Genomic DNA, 27,152 nt, shown 5'->3' on the forward strand with positions numbered 1-27,152 from the left:
GCAGAGGTTGCAGTGAGCCAAGATCGCGCCACTGCACTCCAGCCTGGGCGACAGAGTGAGGCTCCATAAAGAAAATATATACAAAATAAAATAAAGTCACATTCACTATGTAATACTGCTCTTACAACAGATATCCAAATAAAAATGACTACTTTAAAATCTGAGAAAGTTTGTTTTGAATGCTCAAGTGTATAGCTATTACTCCTATGAGGAAAATTAAGTTATCTACTGAAATAATACAATTACAGAAAGAAAATTAATCAAGTTTCAAATACACCAATATGTAGTAATGTGTCCTAACACACATCCAAGAAGTAAATCAAACTTCTGGAAAAACACTAATAATAAGTAGTAAGCAGTAAAAGGGGTACTTAAACTAGATTATTTTATCTAAACAAACATACAATTAGGTTTTATTTTTAATCCAGAATTGTAGACATAATTGTCCTTGATTTTTAAAAAAAATTTCCCAAGACATAAAAATGTTAACAAAATATTTTTAAAATCTCTAGACTCTAGATAGTTTATTCTAGTCTCTACAACATGGATACTACAAAACAATGGGGGTTGTTGAAATATGAAATTTAAAAACTCTCACTTGTGATTATGCCCAGAAATACAGAAACATCATACTTATTTAAAAAAAAAATTCTTTAAACATAATTCTAAAATTAATTTAGCAAAATCAACAAGAACAAAAATGAGTCAACAGCCTTAAAATACAAGATACTGACAAATTAAATAATGAAAATATCTTTAAAGCATCAGGACATTTTTATTTTATGATGACATATCATGCTATTTCAAAAAGGAGATATCTAGAATAAAAGTAGGTATTCATTTCAAAAGATTATCCTAAATAACTAGGATATAATGGTAGTTAATACCACAGTGTTCCATTTTTTTCCTTTTTATTTGTATTAGGTTGTTCACAATGTACTTTCTAAAAACATTTAATACTGAAAAGAATCACATGCTCAAGACTTACCGAAAATCATCCAAACTTAGGCTACCTCTGCAATAACAGGTATGTGAAATTATATAAGGAGAGGAAAGAAAGAAAGCCCAGATATTATATAAACTTCATTTTAGAACACAAAACAAAATTTAAAAGCTTCAGAAGTTACACAGGTGTATAACATTCATTTTTGCAAAGGGAAGAAATCCTCATGAATAAGGTGATAAAGGTAAGATAAACGCACATAGCTGTCTTTTGTGTTTGGATGAAGTCTACATTACTAAAAACGGTTCTTAAAAATTAAATATGTTTTCTCTTGGGTGACATGGAAAAAAATTAAATATATCAGGAAATAACTGACTTTTTTCTACATAATATAAAAAAGGTTCTTAGAAATTAAATATCCAGAAATAATTCTGTCTTTTCTTTGTCCTTAGGCATACCACTTCTTTCATGCAGTGGAAAGTATGCAGAGACTGAGCCACCAAAAACCTGGCACAAAAAACAAACCCATATTTTCCAACATTAAATTTGTGTTCATGTTAGACAGAATCATTTATGCTTCACATGTTTTTAGCTTGAGTAAAAAAATATGTTTTAAGCTAAGAAGCACAGTTAACAAAAGATCTCTAAATATTAAAAAACAAAAGTTGTACTTAAAGTGTACAATGAAACAGAGAACATGATAAATAATATGCATTAGAATTTTACTTTGAAAATATAAAATGTAGACATAAAATATATGAATACATATTTTATGTAATTTAAGTCATGTAATAGCAGATTAACAAAGCTATCCTAAATTTCCAATGAAAGAATGTTAAGAAACTCTTTTAACTTATTATATATAGGTAAATAAATCATTAAGTATCACAGAAGCAGAGTCCTGACAAGACTGATAGTTAACTATTAAAATCAGATCACCATAAAGAAAAACATACTTTAAAAAGTCATAATCAGTATCCAGAATGAAAAGAACCCATATAACCTGTCTTTTTAATATTTTAAAGCGAACAAAATTAGTACTTTAATATGCTGAAAATAATCAAGTGTTCTAAAAGTAGCCAAGAAAGCTTTCCATCTCTGAAGTTATGACCTTGACTTAGATTTAACCACGAAGCAAGCTTATTTTTATTTTTTTTATATTATTTTATTTTATTTATTTTATTTTATTTTAATTGAGGCGGAGTCTTAGTTGCCCAGGCTGGAGTGCAGTGGTGCAATCTCAGCTCACTGTAACCTCTGCCTCCTGGGTTCAAGTGATTCTCCTGCCTCAGCCTCCCAAGTAGCTGGGATCACAGGTCTGTTCCACCGCACTCGACTAATTTTTGTATTTTTAGCAGAGACGGGGTTTCACCATGTTGGCCAGGCTGGTGTTGAACTCCTGACCTGAGGTGATCTGCCTGCCTCGGCCTCCCAAATTGTTGGGATTACAGGCGTGAACCACCACACCCGGCCATCTACCAAAGCAGGCTTTTAAGGTCACAGAACCACTTCCCCTTAAATGGTCCTAGAAAAGGGCATGTCATTAGCTCCATATCCTGGTATGAAACTCCAAACACGTCTATAAACAAGGATAAATTCTACCTGCTTCTCAAGTATGCCAGTACATTTGAGGAAATTCCTTGGAAAATAATTCAAATGCGAGAAAAGGCATGTGGCCTGGGCAAAGAATGCTATTTTAAATAGCATGAATATGATTTTTGTTAAATAAAGTCTAAGTTTCACGGCTGTAACATATAAATTTTTAGGAAAAAGTTAAAAAGTGGTATTTTTGCAAATAATCCTAAAGGTATTTCTACCTTTCAGAAAAGTTATTACATGTATACTACTTCTACTGAGGCATTAAATCAGAATTAATATTCAACATTCAAAAAAAAACATCTATTCCCATAACACTTGGTTATGTCAAGAAATACAATATATTCTCATGGTGGCTAAGGTTTTCACATTTTTCCTTGTACTAACTATCTAAAACACTGCCCCATTTCTTGACTTATCTGCTTTTCTCTTTGTAGTACATATCCAATTTATTTATATGTTTATTTTTCCTTGTACTATCTAAAACACTGCCCCATTTCTTGACTTATCTACTTTTCTCTTTGTAGTACATATCCAATTTATTTATATGTTTATTTTTCCTTGTACTAACTATCTAAAACACTGCCCCATTTCTTGACTTATCTACTTTTCTCTTTGTAGTACATATCCAATTTATTTATATGTTTATTTTTCCTTGTACTAACTATCTAAAACACTGCCCCATTTCTTGACTTATCTACTTTTCTCTTTGTAGTACATATCCAATTTATTTATATGTTTATTTTTCCTTGTACTAACTATCTAAAACACTGCCCCATTTCTTGACTTATCTACTTTTCTCTTTGTAGTACATATCCAATTTATTTATATGTTTATTAGATACTTGCTCAAACTGGAAGGTGTCGAGACGTTTGTGTCAAATTTTGTACACATATTAGATAAATGAAATGATCAGAAATGAAAATGAAAGGTAAATGAAATGATTCATTTACCTTATATATAATAAGTTAAAAGAGTTTCTTAACTTTTTTTTTTTTTTTTGAGACAGTCTGGCTCTGTCACCCAGGCTGGAGTGCAGTAGCACGATTTTGGCTCATTGCAACCTCCACCTCCTGGGCTCGAACAATTCTTCTGCTTCGCCTCCCAAGTAGCTGGAATTACAGGCATGTGCCACCATGCCCAGCTAATTTTTGTATTTTTAGTAGAGATGGGGTTTCACCACATTGGCCAGACTGGTCTCAAACTCCTGACCTCAAGTGATCCACCCGTCTCGGCCTCACAAAGTGCTGGGATTACAGGCATGAGCCACCGTGCCCGGCCATTAACATTCTTTCATTGGAAATTCAGAATAGCTTTGTTGATTTGCTATTAAGTGACTTAAAACATATATTTATTCATATATTTTATGTCTAGATTTTATTATTGGAAGGTGTTGAGAGCAAATCTATAAATCTACAGAATAGATTTACAGATTTGATGTCTGTATCAATTTTGTACATGTAACCTTGCAAACACAAATCAGAACATTAATTATCCAGTTTATAAATGGATAAAGCTTTTCTCTTCTATTACCTTTCTTTAGGTCATTTAACTGTACACTTAGACTTCCAGAGCCAAAAAAAGAAAGAAATAAACATCCCTCCACTTTTGTACCCAGTAAGCACTCTTAAAAAAAAGTTTTCTCTAAAACGTTTAATTCTGAGTTATCTGTGGATGCCACTTATGCATTCAGTCCCTAGTCTCCAATAAAGCTGGTAATCAAAACTAATATATATTCATTATGAGATTAACAAGGCCACATTATGTATCTTGTTAAATTTTTCTAAAAGAATTTCAGGCATTTTCAGATCACCATATAGAATACAGTTGTACAATTCACTAGTAAAGTGCCTTGTCTACTCATATAACAACGGAACCACATATTCATTCAGAAAAATAGCTAATAAAGACAATGATGCTGTCATACAATGACTGGCATCAGCAAGTTCAAAAACAAAACATACAACCTACCTGTTCAATTTTGAATTGCGTGTTGGTGATTCTGCACCTCTTAAAAGTTGTCTGAAATACTTTAAAATAACAAATAATAATTATCATTTATTACACTTACAATTAACATTAAAACATGTTACCTTAGTTTACTACTTTCCAGTTTTGGAAAAAAAAAAAAAAGCTATCTCAATCAAGTGAATACAGACATGGTCAACTAGGGTAAGGATGAAAATATTGCAAATGCAGATGATTTCCACAGGTTTGTAAATAATGTGTATACAGTGAGATTTCTGCATCACTGCAGTACTACAAAGCCACTCCGGCATATGGCAAACTGGGCAGAACTATTTGGTCCCAATCTATCTACTTACATAAATATAAACAGGTTTTGGTATTGATAATTGTTTCTGCAATTATTATTTTATTTATTCATTTATTTATTTATTTTGAGACAGAGTCTCGCTTTGTTGCCCAGGCTGGAGTGCAGTGGTGCTATATTGGCTCACTGCAAGCTCCGCCTCCTGGGTTGATGCCATTCTCCTGCCTCAGTCTCCCGAGTAGCTGGGACTACAGGCGCCCGCCACCACGCTCAGCTAGTTTTTTGTATTTTTAGTAGAGAGGGGGTTTCAATGTGTTAGCCGGGACAGTCTCGATCTCCTGAACTTGTGATCCGCCCGCCTCGGCCTCCCAAAGTGCTGGGATTACAGGCCTGAGCCACCGTGCCCGGCCTTTGCAATTATTTTTTAATCTTCACTTGATTACATAGCGAAAAAGAATATTCACTTTCTTAATCTTGGTTTTTTTGTTCTGTTTTCTACTGAGACGGAGTCTTGCTCTATCGCCCAGGCTTGAGTGCAGTGGTGTGATCTCAGCTCACTGCAACCTTGGCCTTCTGGGTTCAAGCTATTCTCCTGCCTCAGCCTCCTGAGTAACTGAGATTACAGGCATGTGCCACCACACCCAGCTAATTTTTTCTATTTTTAGTAGAGATGGAGTTTCACCATGTTGACCAGGTTGGTCTTGAATGCCTGAACTCAAGTGATTCACCCATCTCGGCCTTCCAAAGTGCTGGGATTATAGGCGTGAGCAACTGTGCCCAGCAATCTTGTTTTATTTTTCTATTTATTTTGTTATTTGAATCACTCATCTAATGATATCAAAGCTACTATTAAATTATGTATAAAAATCCTCAAACAAGGTTAATATTTTGACTTACCTCATCACTATGGCAGAACATAGGAGTAAATACATTCTCCAAAAGGGAAAGAACATGTTCATATGCTTCAAAAAGACATCTCATAGTTTGAAGTTTCACAACATCTATGTATGGGCCTTCAGCAACTATTAAAAAAATTCTATTGTAGAAATTATTTATAAATAGCATAAATATATACAGTTCTAAAACATTTTACTGAAACTCCACTGAAACACACTAGATTGAGAAATTAGACCAACCAAGCTCTAGTTCTGACAAATACATAAAGTACAAATAAGTTTTTTCTTTAAAGCTTCCATCTCATTAGTAAAACAGAATAGCTGCCCATGTACTGCAGATAGCCACTGCAATAATAAACAGAAAATAAATGGGAAAACTGTACGAGTGCTAAATAAGTCATTCTTATCGTCTTTGACTTACTTCTTTGAATCTCTTCTACGATGAAGGGATCAAATCTAATTTTGTCAATACTTTCATCCAAACAGTATGTTTTATAAATCTTCTGCAACTCTTCATGAAGAGACAGCATTTCATCATTTGATAATTCTGGTCGTAAAATTCTATCATTAAATTCCTCTAACAAATGAGGGAATGAATAAGAAGAAATAATTTTAATATAAAACTATTCATAAAAACTTCATAGTCCCATTCTAATTGTAGCCAATACTAAGAGCAGCAATTAGAAGCAATCTAATTCATCTAAGTTTTTAAAAAATATTTGAGAATAAGATAACTACTCAATAAAAGAGAAATGCAATCAACCAGTTTTTATACACTAATAGAAAATATGTAAATACATAAAAACCAATACAAATTTTGCTAAAATTCAAAACACTAAACACACTTCTAATAGTTTCCTTAAAGAATATTGAATTTATTATACCAAGTCTTTTATTATTTTGAAATCTGATTTACTAAATAAAAATAAAAATGAAGACTTTTTTTAGTCCCAATCAATGTTTTTAAACAATATTTCTCTCTATCATGAACGCTGCAAGCTAGTGGCAGAACTGAGTTTGAACAAATGAATGTTTATTCCAAAATAAAAGATGGTAGTATTATGATAGCCAAAATACCAATTGCTTTTTCTTTTTATTTCAAGATGTGTTAATAAAGAGTTTACCTTTTACTTCTTAATCATTCAAACTGAAACATAAAGGGGAAAAAAGGGAGTTAAAAAAAAAAAAGCTGGAATACAGGATATAAGATTTGTGAGGCAATAGAATATAATTGTCATTCCTGTATGAGTTAACATGCATATAACTGGAGTTGTTAAAGAAGATTAAATGGGGCAGAATATTTGAAAAGACAGCCAGGAATTTTCAAAATTAATTAAAGGTCAGGTGTGGTGGCTCATGCCTGTAATCCCAGCACTTTGGGAGGCTGAGGCAGGAGGATCGCTTGAGCCCAGGAGTTCAAGACCAGCCTAGGCAACATAGTGAGACTCAGTCTCTACAAAGAAATTAGCCAGGCATGGTGGTGTTCACCTGTAGTCCCAGCTACTTCAGAGGCTGAGGCAAAAGGATGATTGAGCTCAGGAAGTTGAGGTTGTATTTCGTGAGCCATGATCATGCCATCTTTTCAGACACACAAAAGCTAAGAAAATTTATCTCCAGCATATTTGTATTTTAAGAACTGTGAAAATGATTTCTTTCAGCAGAAAGAAACAATATTAGAAACCTGGTTCTGCAGAAAGAAATGAAGAGCACCAGGACAGTAAATATGCCAATAATTGTAAGAACCTTTAAAAACGAATGTGTGTGTGCATTCCACACATGTGTAGAAGCCTGATGACTAGTGAAGAAATCATGTACTGTGGGTTTATGGCCTATGCAGAATTAAAATATGTAACAACAGGAGCACAATAGGCAGGAGAGGATGCTCTGAGGTACACTGAGGTTCTTACATTGCTCCTGAAGCAGTAAAATATTTTTAAATTAGGACTATGATAAATGAAAAAAAATCTCTGATCAATCAAAAAAGTAACAGAACACACTCAAAAAAATAGGAAAAATAAAATACTAAAAAATACTCAACCTCAAGAAAGGCAGCAAAGGAGAAAAAGAAAGGCAAAGAATATACAGGACTAATGTAAAACAAACACCAAGATGTAAGGCCTAACAATAAACACATAATAAATATATCAAGTGTAAATGTACTACAGATACCAATTAAAAAGCAAAGATTACTAAATTAGTTTTTTTTTTAAAGCGAGAGCAACTACATGCTGCTTACTAGAAATACATTAAACATTTCAATCAGACAGAAAAAGATATACAAATGAACACTCAAATATAAAGAAAGATGATGTGGCTATATTAACATCAGACAAAGTAGACTTCAAGACTGAAAATTACCAAAGATAAAAGAGGAGCATTTTATAATGATAAAAGGATAAGTTCATTAAGAAGATATAACAATCTTAAATGTGTCTGCACCTAGTAATAAAGTTTAAAAGATATATGTATTCATACAATGGAATACCACTCAGCAAAGAACAAACTACATATTTATTTATTTATTTTTGAGACAGAGTCTCACTCTGTCACCCAGGCTGGAGTGCAGTGGCATGATCTCGGCTCACTGCAACCTCCACCTCTCAAGTTCAAACAATTCTCCTGACTCAGCCCCCTGAGTAGCTGCGATTACAGGCATGAGCCAACATGCCCAGCTAATTTTTGTATTTTTGTCGAGACAGGGTTTCACTATGTTGCCCAGGTTGGTCTCGAACTCCTGACCTCAAGTGATCCACCTGCCTCAGCCTCCCGAACTGCTGGGATTATAGGCATGAGGCACCACGCCTTGCCCAAACTACTTATTTAGACAAAAACATAGATGAACTTTAAAAAGCATTATCCCGAGTGAAGGAAGCTAGGCACAAAGGAGTACATATTATGTGATTCGATTTATATAAAAAAATTATACAGGCAAAACTAATCTGTGCTGAGAGAAATGAGACCAGCGATTGCTTTGGCAGGAGTTGGGGAAAGAGTGGATCTCTTGGGAAGGATCCTAACGGAATTTTCTGGGCTGATGGAAATAAATGTTCTAGATCTTGATAAAGATGCAGGTTACATGGATGTACACATGTGCAAAACTGATCAAACTATACATACATTTAAATTCTATGTGTTTCACTATATAAATTATACCTCATTTTTTAAAGTTATATTTTAAAAAGAAATTAAATGCATTAAAAATAATATTTTCATAGTCTGTAAAGTTTCTTGTAAATCCAATAATCTATAATGCTAGAGAGCTTGTAATCAAAATGAGGCATTCTTATATTTGATAATTTAATCAAAACAATCCTTTACAAAAACTGTGAAAAGTGATATTGACATGGGCTACAGTTTGGGTCTTTAATATATTTTCATTATACTGTACTTTTAGTAGCTTTTTTTTTCTGCTACTAGGATTTGAATGAAGTTGGTGACAGATTATTTCCCAATCTGGAAAGGAGTGAGCACTTGAGAGAAACTCACAGATGCTCTTAGAAAACCGAGTATATGGCCGGGCGCGGTGGCTCACGCCTGTAACCCCAGCACTTTGGGAGGCCGAGGTGGGTGGATCACCTGAGGTCGGGAATTCAAGACCAGCCTGACCAACATGGAGAAACCCCGTCTCTACTAAAAATACAAAATTAGCTGGGGTGGTGGCACATGCCTGTAATCCCAGCTACTCGGGAGACTGAGGCAGGAGAATCGCTTGAACCCGGGAGGCGGAGGTTGCAGTGAGCCGAGATCACACCACTGCACTCCAGCCTGGGCAACGAGAGTGAAACTCCATCTCAAACAAAAAAAAAAAAAAAAAAAAGGAAATCGAGTACATGAAATTTAGTACAATGATAGATGGGTACCACAACATCAGATCTGATTTAAAATATTCAAATACATTAAAAGGTTTAAAAATTACTTTCGTAAAATACACAAGTAAGCCTCACCCACAGTCAAACAAAACTGCAACACGTGCACTGCTCCTTCTTGTTTCAGAAAGTTCATAAAACGAAATAAAAGATCTTGTTGCTCTCTGATTTGCTTCAATTCTAACTTCAGCACCTTGATATAAGAGAAAGATTAAGTTTAAGCTATATAAATGAGTTCTAAAATTGTTTATATCAAAAAGGTGTTACTGCTGAAAATTCTTACAGATGGCTTTTTATTTCTAGGTTCTGCAAATTTCTGCAAGAATGGAACCAAAGGAGAAGCCGGTTCAGTTGCTTTTTCGGGCTTTGAAAGAAAGAGAATTATTAACTCAGTAAAATTCCCACTTGATTTGACATACAAAATCAAAATTCAATGCAATCTGAAGTGTTTTCTAATATATTCAATACTCACTGGACTGTCATCTATGAAGATGATAAGCAAATGATTCACAGTATCCTAGTGGAAAATAATAAACATAAGTCAAAATAATTCCACTACTGTATTCTCCCCAGAATTCTCATAACTTGTATCATATTATGTAAGTTTCTAGAAAAATGAAAAAATAAATGGAGCAGTGGCAAAAAAATCTGCACATATGTATTACAGCAGGAGTTTTTTTACATCTACAAAAGAGGTTCTTAACCTTTGTGAAAATGGGCAAATAAAAGCTATTCTGACTTTGGCATTTAAAATATTTCTAAATCATTCTTGTTTCTTCAAAATCTTACTGGATCAAACAAAGGTAGAAGCATCCGAAGTGTCCATCAATGGATGAACAGATAAGCAAAATATGTCATACACATACAATGAAATATTACTCAGCCTTGAAAAGGAAGGAAATTCTGACACATGCTACAACATGGATGAACCTTGAAGACATTATGCTAAGTGAAATAAGCCAGTCACAAAAAGACTAATACTTATGATTCCACTTATATGTGGTACCCAGAGTAGTCAAATTCATGGAGACAGAAAGCAGAATGGTGGTTGCCAGGGGGGCTGGAGGGAGGAAGGAATGAGGAGTTATTGTTAACAGATGTAGAGTTTCACTTTCATAAGATGAAGAGTTCTGGAGATGGGGAATGGGGATGGTTGCACAACAATATGAATGTTTTCAATATCACTGACTATATACATAAAAATGTTTAAGATACTAAATGTTATATTAAGTGTAATTTGTAACAATTTAAAAAAAAATTTTAAGTCTTACTGGATCAGCTAGGAAATCCAAAGATGGAAGGAACACAGAGCCAGACAGAATCTCTCTTATAAGTAAGGTCAGAGATCTGGAAAAAGAAATAATAATAATTGTTTATATTTAGTGATTTATATTAGTTCTTAACTTTCAGGTGCATATGAATTACCTAAGGATCTCGTTAAAATGGAGACTATAATTCAGTAGGTCTTGGTTAGGACCTAAAATTCTGCATTTCTAACAAACTCTCAACCAATGTTCATGCTACTGGTTTGCAGACCACACGTTGAACAGCAAAGAGTTAGAGTTCTTACTTGGCTAAAACAGAATATTACTTAAGAGAAGAAAAAGTATTCCCTTAACAGGAGGAACTTGGGGGACATTAGGAAATACTCTCTTTCGGCCAGGTGGGGTGGCTCACGCCTGTAATCCCAGAGCTTTGGGTGGCCGAGGCAGGGGGATCACAAGGTCAAGAGTTCGAGACCAGCCTGGCCAACATGATGAAACCCCGTCTCTACTAAAAATACAAAAATTAGCTGGGCATGATGGTGCATGCCTGTAATCCCAGCTAATGGGGAGGCTGATGCAGGAGAATCGCTTGAATCCGGGAGGCGGAGGTTGCAGTGAGCCGAGATCACACCACTGAACTCCAGCCTGGGCAACAGAGCAAGACTCCGTCTCAAAAAAAATTAAAAAAAAAAAAAGAAAATACTTTCTATCTAAGAATACTTAAATGTTTAATATTTAAATTAATGTTTAATATAATTACCTTATAATCATATTTACTATTATAAACTAGTATAAAAATCATGTAATCAAAATATTAAAATACTTTTAAGAATCACATAAAAATTTTAAACAAAAAGTAGTATTGAAAGTACATCACTTTAAATATCACTAAAAATAAGCCATGGTTACTCCTCTAAGGGTTATTAGGGTAAGAGTAACAAGGTAATTTATGGAATAATCTAAACATGCTCCAGCCAGAAAAAGGGAGAACAGACTAGATGACCTCCAATTCTTTTTCCCAGCTGGATACCTTGAAACATAAACTCATCTATATAGTTTGTTCAAATGTTTCTGCCTATTATAGTTATAATGTGCATGTCTTTAAAGGGGAACACCAATGAAATAAAATGGTATAAAAAAATTAATTTTATTCATATTTATATTTTATGTCCAAGATCGGTTTTAAAGAAAAATTCTAAGCTACACAACACACCACAAACAGCACTTAAATTGACATTTTAAGACGATAATTAATAAATTATATATTAATAATTTAATAAATTTTTTCAAATGAAAAGCTATTCATAGGCTAACCTCAAATTTTAGTGTACGCCTATCATAACCAAAAAAAGCAATATACATATGGTATGTTATGCAAATACTATTATGTTGTCTAGTCTTTTTATACCTGCAGTCTGTTGCTTTAGGAGGCAAAATATAAGGAAAAAGCAGTTCAGTAAGTTTCCTTAAATAGTGCAATTCATCTCTTCGACTTCTCAAAGCAACATGAAGCTCTGGACCATATTCTTCTAAAGCAGCTTGCTGTAAAAACTCTGTGTTTTTTACTATAGAGATTAAAGACAAATATTGAAACAAGTTAAGTGACATTAAATAATTTCGGTCATTTCCACTAACAAATAGAAGAGCATGGGCTGGGTGTGTGGTGGCTCATGCCTGTAATCCCAGCACTTTGGGAGGCCGAGGCAGGCAAATCGCTTGAGGCCAGGAGTTCGAGACCAGCCTGGCCAACATGGCACAATCCCGTCTCTACAAAAAATGTAAAATTAGCCAGGCATGGGTACACACGACTGTAGTCCCAGCTACTCAAGAGGCTGAGGCAGGAGAATTGCTTGAACCCAGGAGGCGGAGGTTGCAAGGTTGCAGTGAATGGAAATGTGTCCCAAAAAAATATGTAACCAAGTCATTCCTTTCCTAGCCTCTTTTCAACGTGCATTCTTTATTAGAAGCCTGCTTATTTTGCAATAAGTTGATAAATGGACCCTTTGCAAACAAGAATTTAAACTTACGTCTCTACAAGTTATATAAAATAATAGCAAATGATTAAGTGGAAAAAATTAGAGAAAACAACTTTTACAACTTCTAGCACACCTAAGGCTTTTGTTGCCAAATCCTGTATCTTCCTTCTCCTCTCCAAAAGCAAAAGCTATCCTACTCAAAATTATTATCATTATTATTTTGAGACAAGGTCTCGCTCCGTCACCCAGGCTGGAGGTATGCACTGGTGTGATCTCGGCTCACTGTAGCCTGGACCTCCTTGCCTCAAGTGATCCTCCCACTTGAGCCTCCAGAGTAGCTGGGCCCACAGGCGGGTACTCCTGTGCCCAGCTAATTTTTGTATTTTTTGTGGAGATGGGGTTTTGTCATGTTGCCCAGGCTGGTCTCAAACTTCTGAACGGAAGCAATCTGCTCACTTCGGCCTCCCAAATTGCCGGGATTATAGGCCTCAAAATTCTTTTTTTTTTTTTTTTAAGGCAGAGTTTCGCTCTTATCCCCCAGGCTGGAGTGCAATGACATGATCTCGGTTCACTGCAACCTCCACTTCCCAGGTTCAAGCAATTCTGCCTCAGCCTCCCGAGTAGCTGGGATTACAGGCACCCGCCATCACGTCCAGCTAATTTTTATATTTTTTGTAGAGACGGGGTTTCACCACGTTGGCCAGGCTGGTCTGGAACTCCTGACTTCATGTGATCCACCCACCTCGGCCTCCCAAAGTGCTGGGATTACAGGCATGAGCCACTGCGCCTGGCCTCAAAATTCTTTCACTGCATCTGTTTTCACATCCAAGTAACCTTTTAAAGCACTTACACTATCAAAATATGCCCTCAGCCCTCAGACAAAATGGACTCCCCCTAGCTGAGAAACTGAAATCTAAAATAGATCCAGGCTACCATAGCTCGTGAGGAAGCAGTTATATACTCTGTGTTCTCAGAAAGATGCTATGAAACTTTTTCATACGACCTCCCTTTCTACAATCAAGCAAAACCAGTTCCTGCTGTTGGGAGCCAAGATGAACTGTGGCTGGAAACTCCCTCCGGCTAGAAGCCATTTCAAAGAAACATCTGTCAGATTCCTGGTTTGGGGCCTGGAAACCAATCAATCAGGGCTCACCTGAACCAACCAATGTAAGCTCACCTGTCCCAGCCAATCAGGATTCAGCTGTATCAACCAATTAGAACTCAGCTGCACTGACCAATCAGATTTTAATCCTTCATCTGCATAAAGAGGCCTGATTGAGAACCTGGGAAGGAACTTTTGCTATAAAACCAGAACTCTCTCTTTGTTCTCTGGAATGCAGCCTTGTTTCACACTGAAGGCTATGTTTTCCTGGTTTGCAAACTGTTCCCTGAAACAAAGTCTCTTTACTCTCAAATTCCTTTTCAGAGAACTTGTGTTCACAATAGAATCTGGCTTCATTGGTTAAGCTCTGGATCTTCTGCCCCGTGCAGAGGACGTAGGAAATATAAAACTATTTAAAGTAGAAACCCATGAAAGGATAGATTTCTTAATAAATACTGATGACAAAAGTTATGTTAGCAAAGTTTTTTTTTAGACCTGGCAATAACTAGTATTTTCAAATGTAAAATTAATAGTATTGTCTCCTTTTTATAGACCTCAAAAGACTAAGTGGAAAGGCAAGTAAGTGATGCTTTTCCCTTTCTGCACTCTGTGCAGAGTTTTCAAATCATGGAGTCTGTGTTGGGAATCTTAACCCTAATTCAACAGCATTTATTTTAGAACTATTTCCTTCTGTTTTTATTGAAATAGAATGCAAGCATATTCATACACACAAAAAAGGCATTATATGCACTGCAACAGTGTGAGTACTGAGATGGAGCGGCAATCCCTCTTAGGGGCCTGCCAGGACCCCCAGCATGAAAATAAAAAACTTTTGAGTCCCAAGGGAAATTGCAGGCACCTAAGCTAACCCTACAACCAGCAATTAGGAAAGTGAGTGAATAACCTGCTAAACAAGAAAATAATAACATAAACAATGGCCCCCAAGTAAGCCAGAGTCACAAGATGTTTGGTTCCCTACAGAAACTAAAGATAAAATTATAACATATATCTTTGAATTATTTTTCAGAAACCTGGACCCCCACTAGATAGAAAATGCCAACCACTGTCATGTAGACCTCAGACAAGGAGGAATTGAGGACTGAACTCTAACCACTGTTCTTTGTTCTAAATTTCTTCCTGAGGAGCCTGGAGAGAGTTACACCCACAGGCCAAGCCTTAACATTCCTTTCTGCTAACCTCAGGTTTTTAGACAAAGCCTTGCTTTCTTAACCAATGCAAACCAAAGACTCTCTGAATCCACCTGTCACTTGTAAGCCCTCACTTCAAGATATCCTCGCTTTCTGAGTCAACCCATGTATAACTTCATGTACAGACTTACAATTTTACATGTAACTTTTGCTTTCTTGAAATTTACCCCAAGTCTAAAAACCCTTGCTTGTATGCCACTGGGGAATTCAGGTCGTAAGCATTAGCTGCCTGTTCTCCTTGTTAGCAATAAATGCCTCACGTTCCCTTGCTGAAAATCCCAGTGTCAGTGCTTGCTTTTTTTCTGCACACTGGGCAAGCAGACCCGAGTTCAGTTTTGCAACAGTACTACGAAGGTAAATCAAGGCTATCTACATTTGTGGGTCTAAAGCAGGATTAGCAAAGGACATAGTTTTTATAAAAAACGCATTTTAAATTATTTGCCAAGCTTTTTTTCATTAGAATTTGGGGCTTGGGTCTTTTAGAAATTTGTATCATGAGCATAAAAGTCAGAAATCTCTGCATGGTATCTTAGCACAGTAAGCTGTGCTAAGTCCCAGCTCTGCTTCTTTATTGATAAGATTTTGAACAAATGAAACAATCGCTTTGAGCCTTAGAATCTGTATCAGGCCAGGCGCCCGTGGCTCACGCCTGTAATCCCAGCACTTTAGGAGGCCAAGGCGGGCGGATCATGAGGTCAGGAGATCAAGACCATCCTGGCTAACACGGTGAAACCCCGTCTCTACTAAAAATACAAAAAAAATTAGCCGGGCGTCACGGCAGGCGCCTGTAGTCCCAGCTACTCAGGAGGCTGAGGCAGGAGAATGGCGTGAACCCGGGAGGCGGAGCTTACAGTGAGCTGAAATCGTGCCACTGCACTCCAGCCTGGGCGACAGAGCAAGACTCCGTCTCCAAAAAAAGAATCTGTATCAGTAAACAGTTATTAACACTGAAAAGTCATAATGTAATATAGATAAGTAATTACAATATTTGGTGTGATTAAGCATTCACACATAATATATAAATTAAATCACCAGATTGGAATCTACTCAGCACCTGTCAGACATAAGGGATTTTTATAATCCTAGGTTATAAGAAATTAAAGGAATCAGGCAAAATATTTTAAAATGGGGGAAAACACCTTAACTGGGAATATAAGCAAAACAGAGTGCTGGAATACAGAGCATGGGTTAATCTCCACTGATCACCAGTATATTTAATGCCTAATCAGTTGGCAGTTTTCAGACCACAAAAGGAAAGGTCCACAAAATCCATGATAAAGAGATATCTTCAGGTTGAAAGTCTGGAGTAAGGTCCCACACAATCATTATCCAATTTAAGTTATATATATATATATACACACACATACACATAGCTATACATATGTATATAAATGTTGAATATACACATATATTCATATATTTCATATACACATATATGTGTATATATATACACACATTCATATATTTCATATACACATATATGTGTATATACACACACATTCATATATTTCATATACACATATGTGTATATATACACACACATATATTTCATATACACATATATGTGTATATATACACACACATTCATATATTTCATATACACATATATGTGTGTATATATATACACATATATGTGTGTATATATATACACACATATATATATTCAACATTTCTAAGAGCCATGGAAGTACTTACATAGACAACTTCTATATAATGCCTATTCTCAAGAAGATTAAGCAGAGAATGCCAAGACAGTAAAGACAACTATGGATGAAGAAATGAAACTTTACTTCCTGAATTATGCTCACATGTAGAGCCAAAGAACTTAGAAAACAAATTTATACATTAAAAGAAATGAAAAATAAAAAATGTGAAAACTTTTTTTATAAGTCTAATTTACTATCATAATATTTAGAACACTGGGATCTTGGGATAAAATAAGAGCCCTCCTAATTCTCTGAGCCTTTACTTCTATGGACTTCATTAATTATGATGATTACAATGTTATTAATGAATGCAATCTAGCATTTTAGGGTGACTTTATAATTGCGGATAATTTTTTACATGAATAGTAGCAAATTAGCAACCCCTCCCACAAAAATTCAATGATAAATTTTAGTCAAATTAGTTTATATATGTATCACTCTCCTTTTTTCTTTCTTCTTTTTTTCAGACAGGGTCTTGCTCTGTTGCCCAGGCTGGAGTGTAATTGGGTGATTATAGCTCACTGCAGTCTCAAACTCCTGGGCTCTAGAAATCCTCCTGCTTCAGCTTCCCAAGTAGCTAGGACTTACAGGCACATGCCACCACACTCGGCTAATTTTTTTATTTTTTTGTAGAGACAGGGTCTCACTATGTTGCCCAGGCTTGTGTCAAACTCCTGGGCTCAAGTGATCCTCCAGCTTCAGCCTTCCGAAGTGCTGGGATTACCAATGTGATATATATACAACGTCACTCTCATAGAGACAAAGCAATTTGGGGATTTTACTGAACTCATCAATTCTACTGAAAGTTAAAAGATGATTCCATTTGTTCAAAGTCTGAGAGGCTTCTTGTCTTTGTCTTTAGAACAAAATTAAAACTGTATTAAAAATACTTCCCCCACACAAAAACCTACAAATGCTTATAACAGCATTATTTATAATTGCCAAAAATTGGATCAAGATGTCCTTCAACTGGTGAATGGATAAACAAAGTGCGGTATATCCGTACAATGGAATATAATTGAGTAGTAAAAAGAAATGGGTTATCAAGCCATGAAAAGATAGAGGTTAAATGTATATTGCTAAGTGAAAGAAATCCATCTGAAACATATTGTATGATTCCAACTATATAACATTCTGGAAACGCCAAAACTGTAGAGACAATAAAAAGATCAGTGGTTGCCAGGGATTCTCAGAGGAAAGAAGGATGAACAGAGAAAGCACGGGGGATTGGATTTTTAGGGCAGTGAAACTATTCAGTATGCTACTGTAATGATGAATACATGATTATACATTTGTCAAAATCCACAGAATGCACTATGTAAAGAGTAAAACCTAATAAGGCCAGGCGTGGTGGCTCATGCCTATAATCTCAGCATTTTGGGAGGCCAAGGCGGGTGGATCAGCTGAGGTCAGGAATTCGAGACCAGCCTGGTCAACATGGTGAAACCTCATCTCTACTAAAAATACAAAATAGCCAAGCGTGGTGGTGCATGCCTGTAATCCCAGCTAGTCGGGAAGCTGAGGCAGGAGACTCACTTGAACCCGGGAAGTGGAGGTTGCAGTGAGCTGAGATTGTGCCATTGGTCTCCAGACTGGGCAACTAGAGCGAAACTGCGTCTCAAAAAAAAAAACAAAAATCTAAACTACAGACATTAGTTAATAATGATGTATCAATATTGGTACATTGATTATAACAAATGTATCAAGTAATGTAAGATGTTAATACTAGGAAAAGGTGAGAGTATAAGAGAACTCACTGTACTTTCTGCTCAATAATTCTTCTGTGAATACAAAATTGCTCTAAAACATAAAATCTACTGATTTAAAGAAAAATACTTCTCCTATACGTTCTTCTGACAGTAAAGTAGCCTTTACAACACAACAATTAAGTTATGTGTACTTGGCCAGGCACAGTGGCTCACACCTGTAATCTCAGCACTTTGGGAGGCCGAGGTAGGCAGACTGCTTGCGCCCAAGATGTTGAGACCAGCCTGAGCAACATAGTGAGACCTCATCTCTGAAAGAAAAAAAAAAATTTTAATTTAAAAAGAAAGTTATGCGTACTCAAACTCTTTCACATTCATCTTTTTTTTTTTTTTTTTTTTGAGATGGAGTCTTGCTCTATCACCCAGGCTGGAGTGCAGTGGCACGATTTCTGGCCCACCACAACCTCCGCCTCCTGGGTTCAAGTCATTCTCCAGCCTCAGCCTCCTGAGTAGCACCACCACACCTGGCTAATTTTTGTATTTTTAGTAGACATGGGTTTCACCATGTTGGCCAGGCTGGTCTCGAACTCCTGACCTCAAGTGAGCTGCCCACCTCAGCCTCCCAAAGTGCTGGGATTACAGGCATGAGCCACCATGCCCAACCTCATCCTTTTTTCAAACTATGTTTAAAGTAAAATTATTTTTACTTGTTATAAGATGAACACAGAATAATTTTTAAATACATAATTTAAAATAATTCTCATATCTGAGGAACTATTCATATCAAAGGGCAAATAAACTAATAATTTCATTTAACTTCAAATCTACCTATAGCATAATTTCCCAAAATGTTTTTTGATTAAAATAATTGATACTATGTGGGAGGAAAAAATAGTTCCATGCTCAAATGAATTTGGAACATGCTAGGTTAAAGTTAAAGCTATTTCACTGCTGTAGGACTACCCAAAGCTTTTGGTGTACTCCTACCTATGGGAATTTCTACAAGGGGAATACAATAAACAAAAAATATGACCGTGAAACCTCTTCTGGTCATATGGTCATGTATGTAGAGTGGTATTCTGCAGAACATACTTCAGAAACCACTGACAAAAAAGAATACCAAATGCAAATACAAGGAAAATCTCAGTTTCACGAACTAAGTACAGTGCATAGAAGTAGTTTTGTTAAAAAGAAACATTTTTGACCTTGATCTTAGAGCATGCAAAGTCTCAAATGAGGATTCCACTCATTCACTCAGAAAAGATCCTGCAGGATATGGTAAGAAGGAAAGGAGGAAAGGAAAGAAGGGAAAACATTTAATGAACATATGCTATGTGCAAATCATGACAGTAAAAAGGACAGAACATACATGAGAAGCAGCAAGCAGGTCATCCTGGCCAAAGCATAATATAGTAAAAGACAAGACTAGATCTAATATCTGACTAGATAGAAAAGGATTTAAATACACAGTTTAGATGCTATGACAGTCACTAAATTTGTTTTTTTTAGTAGAAAGACAACATGAGACTTGTCATATCATAAAAGTAACCTTGTAGCAATATAAAGGATGGGCTACAATAGGTCAAAACCACTGAAACCATTAAGGAGAAAGAGTGAATGAAAGATACTTCAGAGAAATAGATTATCATTCAAAACTGATTAAGAGGTGTCAGCAGTAAAGTTAATTTTTATTTTAATTTTTAAAGGCTCTCAAGTTTTCACACATTATTAACAAACTACTGAAAGAGATTTCAGTTTAAGAGAATACTCTCACATCAACCGTGAATATATAAGTTAATTAATCAGTACTCATATTTAGATATTTCGGGTGAAAACTGGTGTATAAAATCAAAATTACTCAAACTATAGTAGAAAACTGTATTACCTTTCTGTCTGGCTTTAACTATCACTTCTATATGCTTCATTGCTGCTTTTAATAGTTTCTTGGTTATAATAGATGGAATATCCACCTAGAAAAATTCAACATTAAAACTTTTAAAATAATTATCACTAAGTTACAATGGCAGGTATACTATAATTATGATATTGGAATATATCTTAAAAATTAGAAGTATTCAGAATCTTTCAAAAATAACACTTTATATTCCTGCATCATACTAACTGTAACATTAGATAATTTTTTTACCCAAAGTACTGAAAATTAATCTTAATATGTATACCTTAAATACTAAATCTTTCCCACAAAATAGTATTTTTACTCCTAGCTTCTTTATGTGTTCTTTGTATTAAATGCATTCAAGGAAAACTCCAGTAACTTATTATCCCTTTGATGCTGTACATTTGTGATTAGTAAGAAATTAGTTGAAAACGAACTTCTTCATTCAGCTTACAAGATAAATCCTGGTTTGTTTTTTGGGTTTTTGTTGTTTTTTGAGACAGGGTCTCACAGCGGCTGCCCAGGCTGGAGAGCAGCGGCACCATCTCACTGCAGTCTCAGTCTCCCGGGCTCAGGTGATTCTCCCACCTCAGCCTCCCGGGTAGCTGGGAATACAGGCGCATGCCACCATGCCCAGCTAATTTTTTTGTAGCTTTTAGTAGAGACGGGGTTTCGCCATGTTGCCCAGGCTGGTCTCCAACACCTGGACTCAAGTAATCCACCCATAGCCTCCCAACAGCCTCCCCAAGTGCTGGGATTAAAGGCATTAGCCACCATGCCCAGCATGAATCCTGGTTTCAAGATATATGGAAACACCCTATTTTAGAATAAAATTAAGTTTCATCATTCCCCACCAAGATTTTTCAACCTAAAGGCTAGAAGCTGCAGTGATCATGGTAGGTTAGTGAGGGAGGGCTGAGGGCTTATATGCACACACAGAAAACAGGAAAAAAAAAAAAACCTAAAAATAAATTATAAATAAATCAACAAAAAGCACATTTATTAGACTTCAACAGGCCTGTCTTCCACTATAAAACTTAATACATTATTTATTTCCTTTATCAAAGGCATGAGAAAATTCCATCACAACAGTGTTAATTTTTCAATTCTTTTTAAATTCTGTATTAAGGGAACAAAATCCCAGGGTGATAAATCTAGTAGGTATGATGGATCATAAACCCCCAAATTTTAATGATTTGCTGATAAAACCCAGATCAAACACGTTCAGCAAGAGGGGATATTTTTGCTAGTATTATACCTCATTGAAAATAACATCACTCTTCATTTGCCCTTGGCCACTTGGTACTCGCTTATAAATTACTCTCATATTTATCAAATAAACAAGATGTTATAGTTTTCAAACATTTTGTAAAATCTTGTCTTCTGAGAATACTCAGTAAGATTTTTATTTCTAAGTTCCACTTTAGGGAATTCAGGTCAGAATTAAAATGGTAAAATAATGGGTTTGTCACTAAACTTTGATTTTTAAAAAATTGTAGACCCTAAATGATTCTTTGTTTTCATTATTCCCAAACTTCCAATTTACATTATGCAGGCAACGGAATCATGAACAGAACATTGTAGAAGGAATAAGATGACCAAGGCCTAATCTTCTGCCCATTAACATTTGCTAACACTTTGACAAAGTTAATACCTTTCTATAAAACGAATATAATAATGACCCATTTATCTTCCAGGATAGTGATGCAGATAAAATAGGAGCCATAGTATAATTCAGAAAATTGAAGAAAATATTTTGCGAATCATTTATCTGATAAAGGACGTGTATCCACATAAGTAACTTTTACAACTCAGTAATAAAAAAATAACCCAGTTAAAATGCAGGTAAGGAATTTGAACGGACATTTCTTCAAAGAAGGCAGACAAATGGCAAATAAGCATAAAAGTTCTCAACATTATTGGCATCAGGGATATGCAATTCAAAGCCACCATGGAATATCATGTCACATATACTAGGATGGTTAGAATAAAAGAGTGAGATTATAAATAGTTCTGGCAAGGATGTGGAGAAATTGAGATCCTCATACACTGCTGATGGGAATGTAAATGGTGGAGCCACTTTGGAAAATAGTCTGGCAGTTACTCAAAGTGTTAGACATAGAGTTACCATTTGATCCAGCAATTGTACTCCTATGTACATATCCAAGATAAGTGAAAATATATATCCGACAAAAAAAAACTTGTATACAAATGCTAACAGGTACATAACAGACAAAAGGTAGAAACAATACAAATATCCATCAACTGATGAATGGATAAACAAAATGTAGTACATTCACGCAATGGAATATTAGCCATAAAAAGAATGAAATATTGATACATGCTACAACATAACATGGATAAACCTTGAGAACATTATGCTGAGTAAAAGAAGCCAGTCACAAAGGGCTACATATTGTATGATTCCATGTATATGAAATGTTCAGAATAGACATCCAAATCCATAGATATACAAAGTAGATTTGTGGTTGGCTATGGATGAAGGGAGAGAAGAGATGATGTTTATGGCTAGAGGGTACAAGGTCTCTTTCTGGGTGATGAAAATGTTCTAAAATTGACTATGGGGATGGTTGTACAACTGAATATGCTAAAAACCATCAAATCATATACTTCAAATGGGTGAATTACATGGTATGTAAATTATATCTCAATAAAACTATTAACAAAATACATATATAGCTATAAAACACTCCAAGTATGAGGTGCTATTAATTTAGAATCCACTAAGCTAGTCCAAAGCCTAACATAGGCCTGGCACAGTGGCTCACACCTGTAATCCCAGCACTTTGGGAGACCGAGGCGGGTGAATCACTTGAAGTCAGGAGTTCGAGACCAGGCTGGCCAACATAGTGAAACTCTGTCTCTACTAAAAATACAAAAATTAGCCAGGCATGGTGGCGGGCACCTGTAATCCTAGCTACTCCAGAGGCTGAGGCAGGAGAATCGCTTGAACCTGGGAGGTGGAGATTGCAGTGAGCCAAGATGGCACCACTGCACTCCAGCCTGGGTGACACAGCGAGACTCCATCTTTTAAAAAAAAAAAAAAAAAAAAAAGGCTGGCACGGTGGCTCACATCTGTAATCCCAGCACTTTGGGAAGCTGAAGCAGGTGAATCATTTGAGGTCAGGAGTTCGAGACCAGCCTGGCCAACATGGTGAAACCCCGTCTCTACTAAAAATACAAAAAAAATTAGTTGAGGCAGTAGTGGCACATGCCTATAAGCCTGTAATCCCAGCTACTTGGGAGGCTGAGGTAGGAGAATCGCTTGAGGCTGGAAGGCAGAGGTTGTAGTGAGCTGAGATCACACCACTGCACTCCAGTCTGGGCAATAAAGTGAAACCCTGTCTCAAAAAAAAAAAAAAAAAAAAAAAAAAAGAAAAGTTTAACATAGAAGAATTGTTCAATTAACTAACGTTTATTAGCTAATCGTAATCGTAATATGGCAATCAAAATTAACTTTGATAAATCAATTTTTACTTATTCCAAAGTATAATTTAAATGGTTTGTCATCAACCAATTGATATTTCTTACTCTTTCATTCCACTTAAATATTATGAGTCAATTACCCTAGACTGTCTGTTAAACAATGTGATGACTGTTTATCAACTATTTTCAAAAGTGACAAAAGCTACATGCAATAGAAAAAGACAAATATAAAGAAGTGCATGGAAAAAAAAATCAGCATCAGCCCACCACCACACTAAGAGTTAACAGTGATAAGGAGGTATATGTCCTTAATATATGTATTAACAAGCTTTAATATATGAACTTTGTTTTCAAAGTGGAAAAATACCACACATATTAGTTTCCAGCCTGTTCACTTGACTGTTTTTCTTTTTTTTTTTCCTTTTTCTTTCTAACTTTTATGTTAGGTTCAGAAGTACATGTGCAGGCTCATTACATGAGTAAATTGCATGTCATGGGGGTTTGGTGTACAAATTATTTCATCACCCAAGTAATGAGCACAGTACCCATAAGTAGTTTTTTGATCCTAATCCTCCTCCCACTCTCCACCCTCAAGTACGTCACCATGTCTATTGCTTCCTTCTTTATGTCCATGTGTACCCAATGTTTAGCTCCTACTTATAAATGAGAACATGCAATATTTGATTTTATGTTCCTGTGTTAATTCACTTAGGACCAGCTACATCCATGTTGCTGCAAAGAACATGATTTCATTCTTTTTTATGGCTGTGTGGTATTACATGGAGTACATGTACCACATTTTCTTTATCCAGTCCACTACTGCTGGGTGTCTAGGTTTATTCCATGTCTACAATTTATATTCCTTTGAATTCTGTTCTAAGTTCTTTTAGAAATCTCCAAACTGCTTTCCACAGTGGCTGAACTCATTTGCATTCCCACCAGTAGCATATAAGCATCCCCTTTACTTGACTATTTAAGATAAATATTTTCCCTTGAAAATAAGTATTATTCTACAAAATGATTGTTCATGGCCGTGTAGAATTCTATAATTAGGATGTATTATATTTACTCAACTAACAATCTTAGTAGACATCAATTTTTCTTTTCAGTTTTACTTTTTATAAATTATACTGCAATAAATCTTTGAACATACTTTTTGGGTTTTTTTTTTGTTTTTTTTTTTTTTTTTTTTTTGAGATAGAGTCTCACTCTGTTGCCCAAGCACTTGAAGTGCAGTGGCGCGATCTTGGCTCACTGCAATTTCCGCCGCCCAGGTTCAAGCGATTCTCCTGCCTCAGCCTCTCAAGTAGCTGGGATTACAGGTGCGCACGATTACGCCAGGCTAATTTCTTTGTATTTTTAGTAGAGATGAGGTTTCACCATGTTGGCCAGGCTAATCTCAAACTCCCGACCTCCAGTGATCCGCCCATCTCAGCCACCTCGGATTACAGGCATGAGCCACAGCGCACGGCCTGGAGTATAGATTTTTTTAACTCTTGATAAAGATTACCAAACTGCCCTCAGATGTGAGAATTATACCAATTTGAATTTGAACTTGTTTTCTATACATAACCATTACTAGATATTAACACTCTTTTTTTACCTTTCCCAGTCTGATAAGTAAAAGAATAATATCTCATTAAAAACATATTTATTTGCTGTGAGACAACATACTTTCAAGTGTTCATTGGTCATTTTGTATCTTTTGTGAACTACTGTACATTTTTTGCATATCTTTTCTCTAGCAGTTGACTATATTGTTCATTTCTCAAATAGGTATAGAGTAATTTAACAAGATTAATCTTTATTTTATTACTAGTGGCAGAGATATTATATATTAATACATTCTCAATATGTTCAATATGTCAATACTGAACTGACAAAGCAGTAGAAAAGTGTGTGTGTCTACAGACAATATACTACAAATATATATAGGCAATGATCCAAATATGCACAAAATATAGCTCGAGGAAAATATTTGTTTTTTTGCTTTTTTGAGATAGAGTTTCGCTCTTGTTGCCCAGGCTGGAATGCAATGGCACAATCTCAGCTCACTACAACCTCCACCTCCCAGGTTAAAGCAATTCTCCTGCCTCGGCCTCCTGAGTAGCTGGTATTACAGATGCCCGCCCCCATGCCTGGCTAATTTTTTGTGTTTTTAGTAGAGACGGAGTTTCACCATGTTGGCCAGGCTGGTCTTGAACTCCTGACCTCAAGTGGTCCGCCCACCTAGGCCTCTCAAAGTGCCGGGATTACAGGCATGAGCCACCGCGCCTGGCTGAGAAAAATATTTTTTAAAGTAGATCATAATCATTGCCGTTTACTCAATAAATCCATCTAACCGGAACATGACTTTTTTCTTTTTTTTTTTAATTATTATTATACTTTAAGTTCTAGGGTACATGTGCACAACGTGCAGGTTTGTTACATATGTATACATGTGCCATGTTGGTGTGCTGCACTCATTAACTCGTCATTTACATTAGGTATATCTCCTAATACTATCCCTCCCCACTCCCCCCACCCCATGACAGGTCCCAGTGTGTGATGTTCCCCACCCTGTGTCCAAATGTTCTCATTCTTCAATTCCCACCTATGAGTGAGAACATGCGGTGTTTGGTTATCTGTTCTTGCGATAGTTTGCTGAGAATGATGGTTTCCAGCTTCATCCATGTCCCTACAAATGACATGAACTCATCCTTTTTTATGGCTGCATAGTATTCCATGGTGTATATGTGCCACATTTTCTTAATCCAGTCTATCATTGATGGACATTTGGGTTGGTTCCAAGTCTTTGCTATTGTGAATAGTGCCGCAATAAACATACGTGTGCATGTGTCTTTATAGCAGCATGATTTATAATCCTTTGGGTATATGCCCAGTAATGGGATGGCTGTGTGAAATGGTATTTCTAGTTCTAGATCCTTGAGGAATCGCCACTGTCTTCCACAATGGTTGAACTAGTTTACAGTCCCACCAACAGTGTAAAAGTGTTTCTATTTCTCCATATCCTCTCCAGCACCTGTTGTTGCCTGACAAAATGACTGCCATTCTAACTGGTGTGAGATGGTACCTCATTGTGGTTTTGATTTGCATTTCTCTGATGGCCAGAACGTGACTTTTTTCTATAGCTGTCTTTTCATTTCTAATTTCTACAAACCAAGATAACTAAGCATTAAAATGAAAGAAAGCAAAACTGATCAACAGATCAAAAATTATTCACTAACTTTTTAACCTAAAAAAATGAAGACAAAACAAATACACACGGTATA

General features: G+C 35.9%; 1 protein-coding gene across 31 annotated transcripts in view; it reads right to left on the reverse strand.

The window, feature by feature from the left end:
- The window catches only part of SNX14 (sorting nexin 14), a 91,642-nt gene that overhangs the window by 34,853 nt on the left and 29,637 nt on the right, over nt 1–27,152 (reverse strand). For 19 of the 31 annotated variants that reach the window (XM_054492858.2, XM_054492863.2, XM_054492861.2 and 16 more), the window contains 10 exons: nt 20,422–20,506; nt 12,247–12,403; nt 10,845–10,920; nt 10,046–10,090; nt 9,857–9,937; nt 9,652–9,766; nt 6,129–6,284; nt 5,709–5,833; nt 4,511–4,569; nt 989–1,015 (listed from right to left, as the gene is read on the reverse strand). In XM_054492858.2, the coding sequence (XP_054348833.2) occupies nt 989–1,015; nt 4,511–4,569; nt 5,709–5,833; nt 6,129–6,284; nt 9,652–9,766; nt 9,857–9,937; nt 10,046–10,090; nt 10,845–10,920; nt 12,247–12,403; nt 20,422–20,506 (926 nt within the window). The remainder of the gene's footprint in view (nt 1–988; nt 1,016–4,510; nt 4,570–5,708; nt 5,834–6,128; nt 6,285–9,651; nt 9,767–9,856; nt 9,938–10,045; nt 10,091–10,844; nt 10,921–12,246; nt 12,404–20,421; nt 20,507–27,152) is intronic. The other 12 variants (XM_054492865.2, XM_063666385.1, XM_054492875.2 and 9 more) reach the window with 1 other exon arrangement.

Source organism: Pongo pygmaeus, chromosome 5 (assembly GCF_028885625.2).
Source record: "Pongo pygmaeus isolate AG05252 chromosome 5, NHGRI_mPonPyg2-v2.0_pri, whole genome shotgun sequence".
Lineage (NCBI taxonomy): Eukaryota > Metazoa > Chordata > Mammalia > Primates > Hominidae > Pongo > Pongo pygmaeus.